The sequence below is a fragment of the Protobothrops mucrosquamatus genome, unplaced genomic scaffold, assembly GCF_001527695.2.
Source record: "Protobothrops mucrosquamatus isolate PMUCROS unplaced genomic scaffold, P.Mucros_1.0 scaffold3084, whole genome shotgun sequence".
NCBI classification, from domain to species: domain Eukaryota; kingdom Metazoa; phylum Chordata; class Lepidosauria; order Squamata; family Viperidae; genus Protobothrops; species Protobothrops mucrosquamatus.
Window position 1 is genome coordinate 128,410 of NW_015389094.1, and position 3,681 is coordinate 132,090.

A 3,681-nucleotide genomic window follows, 5' to 3' on the forward strand; every position below is an offset into this window, starting at 1 on the left:
AAAAAAAAAAATCTTATTTATACGCGGGGAATCCTTGACTTACGACGGTGACTTGTTCAATTTGAACTGCATTCTTCCTGCAATATAGACTTAAGACCCGGTTGGTTTTTCTTTATGGGCTGGGCTGGCCCCCACTTGCTCATAGTTGCTGACCTGTGTTGTCTTTCGTACTACTTTTTTAAAATATATATCTATATCTCCAAATAGCTAAAAAGCACGAGCACCAGGAAATTTTTACAAAACTATAAAAGTTTTAATTCAATAACACACTAAGCTTTCGTTGGCCACTGCCAACATCGTCAGGGTACATTCTAGTCGATGTTGGCAGTGGCCAACGAAAGCTTGGTGTGTTATTGAATTAAAACTTTTATAGTTTTGTAAAATTTCCTGGTGCTCGTGCTTTTTAGCTATTTGGATATGAATAGACCCAGGAATCATCTGTTTGTTTTTAATATTATTATTGATATCTATATCTATATATATCTAATTTTTGACAGCCAGCACTGTGGCTCTTTTCATCAACTTCCTTGCCTCCCTGACCTGGTTCTGCGTGGAATCCTCTGGTGGCTCCGGATTTGGCCTCTCCATCCTCTGGACCTTGATTTTCACGCCCTGCTCCTTCATCTGCTGGTACCGACCCATGTATAAAGCTTTCCGGTACGGTCACTAAAGTGGGCGCATCGACATCGCCACTCTGTTGCTTGGTGGCCCTGGGGCAGGAATCCTTGGTTTAGAGCAGGCTTTCAGAGGAAGGAGGAGAATGTGGAGGTAGCAACGTTTGGCAAACTAGAACTCACTAGGTGACTGTGAGTTCTAGTCCCGCCTTAGGCATGAAAACCGACTGGGTGACTTTGGGCCAATCACCAGGAGACGGTGAGCTCTAGTCCCGCCTTAGGCAGGAAAGCTGATTGGGTGACTTGGGGCCAATCACCAGGCGATGGGGAGTTCTAGTCCTGACGCATAAAGCTGGCTGGGTGACTTTGGGCCAATCACCAGGAAACGGTGAGTTCTAGTCCCGCCTTAGGCATGAAAACCGACTGGGTGACTTTGGGCCAATCACCAGGAGACGGTGAGTTCTAGTCCCACCTTAGACATGAAAGCTGATTGGGTGACTTTGGGCCAGTCATTAGGAGACGGTGAGTTCTAGTCCCGCCTTAGGCATGAAAACCAACTGGGTGACTTTGGGCCAGTCACCAGGAGGCTGTGAATTCTAGTTCTACCTTAGACCTGAAAGTTGGCTAGGTGGACTTTGGATTGATCACCAGGAGACTGGGAATTCTAGTCCTGCCTGAGGCGTGAAAGCCAGCTGGGTGACTTTGAGCCAGTCTCTCCCTCTCAGCCCAACCCACTCCACAGGGTGGTTGTGATAGGAGGGAAAATAGGAGGAGGAAGTTGTGTTATTGTTTATGTTCAGCATCTTGAATTATATGCAGACATAATAAGGGAGGGATACAAATAAAACCATAGAAACGAATAGAGCAGCGTCTTCCTTGCAAGCCATATTTGTTTTCCTCCATCTCTCTCTCTCTCTCTCTCTCTTTCTCTCTCCCTCCTTCGATGGCAGGAGTGACAGCTCTTTCAACTTTTTCGTCTTCTTCTTCATCTTCTTTGCCCAAGATGTGTTCTACGTCCTTCAGGCCATTGGGATACCCGGTTGGGGCTTCAGGTAAGGGACGGATCCGAAGCGGAACCCGGTCAGGTTGGGTTGGCGCCTAGATCGGAGGTGCGTCTTTGCTTCTCCGGTCCTGCATTTTGGGAGAAGATCAAACGTGGCTCATCGAATGTGGCTTGGCCTTTTTCCTTCTCCTGATCTGTTGGATCTTGAAGTTTTATTTTCTCTCTCTCTCTCTCTCTCTCTCTTTTTTTTTTGTTGTCTCGCAGCGGCTGGATCGTCAGCTTCAGCGCCCTGGGAAAGCACCCTGGGGTGGGCATTTTCATGATCCTAGTAGCCGTGTTGTTCACCGTAATTGCTGGGCTGGGTATCATCATGCTGAAACGGGTGAGTAGAGCAGAAAACAAAGGTAGTCCTTGGCTTACAACCACAATGGAGCTCCAAATTTCTGATCACGTGGATGCGGCTGCGACGGCCGTAAGTCTGAAAAACAGCCACAAACCACCTGTTTTCGGGGCCTTGGTAAGTTTGGTCGCTAAACGAATTGTAAACCGAGGACTGCCTGAATTTGGATCGGTTCCTCCGGGGGATCTCTGCTTTTCCAAAACAAACGGAGATACATCCCGGACGAGCCCCCAAATTCTCTCCCCTTCCTACCCAGGAAATCCGACTTGTCCACCCCCAGCCGACCTTTCCTCTCTTCTCCCGCAGATCCACTCTCTCTACCGCCGCACGGGCGCCAGCTTCCAGAAAGCCCAGGCCGAATTTGCCGCCGGTGTTTTGTCCAACCCGACGGTCCGCACGGCAGCTGCCAACGCTGCCGCGGGGGCCGCTTCCAGCTCCTTCCAGGCCCCCTAAAGGAGCTGCGAGCTGCAGTTTTATCAACGGTCCGCCGACTTCACCGGGACTCCTTCGCCGAAACAACCCTCCCCCTTGAGTGCACCGCACTGCCCTCCCGGCCTTGAATTCCTCCTTTCCCTCCTTTTGTGCTGATTTCGGAAGCTTCTGCTCTGCAATCTAGGCAGGGAAACCCGTGACGGATCCACCCCGCTCCAGCTGCGCCGATTTTGACGATTACCGATCCCCGAAAACGGCTTGAATCTTCTCTCCTTCCGCCCGAAATTTACAAAGGGATCCAGCCCCTATTTATCTCTGCCTGTGACTTTCTCCGATTGACCCAGACCCGGAAGGAGCAGGGGGGTCTTTCCTGCCTGTTTGTGCCCCTTCCCAAAATAATTGGCTTTCCTCTTCCCCTTTTGATCCTGCACTCCTTGCCTGTCGGAACAGATCCGGCCTTAATTGAAGTTTCCTTTCAGCCCCGCTGCGTCCCGTTTTCTGCAAATTTGCTACACCTGGCATGCCCCCTTTTGTACTTTCCTCCTATTAAGTCGTCGTTTCTCAACCTGAGCAATTTTAAAGAAGCGTGGACTTCAACTCCCAGAATTCTCCCCCCCCCCCCGGCTGGCTGGGGAATTCTGGGAGTTGAACTCCACGCCTTTTTAAAATGCCCACCGCTGAAGTTAACTCTGTAGTATTCTGCTAGATGTAAGTCGAAAGAAAAAAAAGGGGATTTTCAAGTTTCTATTTACACTACCCTAAGCCTGTGTTTTTTCAAACGTGGCAACTTTTAAGACGTGTGGACTTCATCTCCCAGAATCCCCCCTGGCTGGAGAATTCTGGGAGTTGAACTCCACACGTCTTAAAGTTGCTTAAGGCCTTAAGAATTTTTTTGTTTCTCTTTTATTTTGATCGCTTCTGCCAGTGCTGGCCGCTGGGAGCAAGTTCCTTTTTTTTGTTTTTTAATTATCGTTTTATTAGCAACGAGAATTATTTTATTTGGCTCAAAAGCCACCAGTGGCCTATATAGTTGCTTCTCGGCCCTTCTGGTGCCTTCTCTTTTATTGCTACTGGGGGGGGGGAATCTCCCCCCCTTTCTTTATTATTTTTTTCAAAGCTCCCAGATGGAGTAAAAAGACTGTTTTGCGGATAAATTTTCTCCCGTCACCCCGAAATTTGAGAATTGGGACATCGAAAGCCAGTTAAGGACTTACTCTCTGTTTGGTCCCCTT

At 48.8% G+C, this 3,681-nt stretch overlaps 1 protein-coding gene across 2 annotated transcripts in view; it reads left to right on the forward strand.

Moving 5' to 3' along the window:
• The window catches only part of LOC107297027 (secretory carrier-associated membrane protein 3-like), a 27,779-nt gene extending 25,261 nt beyond the window's left edge, over positions 1-2,518 (forward strand). For both annotated transcript variants that reach the window (XM_015826382.1, XM_015826383.1), the window contains 4 exons: positions 498-657; positions 1,565-1,666; positions 1,882-1,999; positions 2,324-2,518. In XM_015826382.1, coding sequence (XP_015681868.1) covers positions 498-657; positions 1,565-1,666; positions 1,882-1,999; positions 2,324-2,470 — 527 coding nt within the window. In that variant the 3' untranslated portion in view covers positions 2,471-2,518. The remainder of the gene's footprint in view (positions 1-497; positions 658-1,564; positions 1,667-1,881; positions 2,000-2,323) is intronic.
• The last annotated feature ends 1,163 nt before the right edge of the window (positions 2,519-3,681 follow it).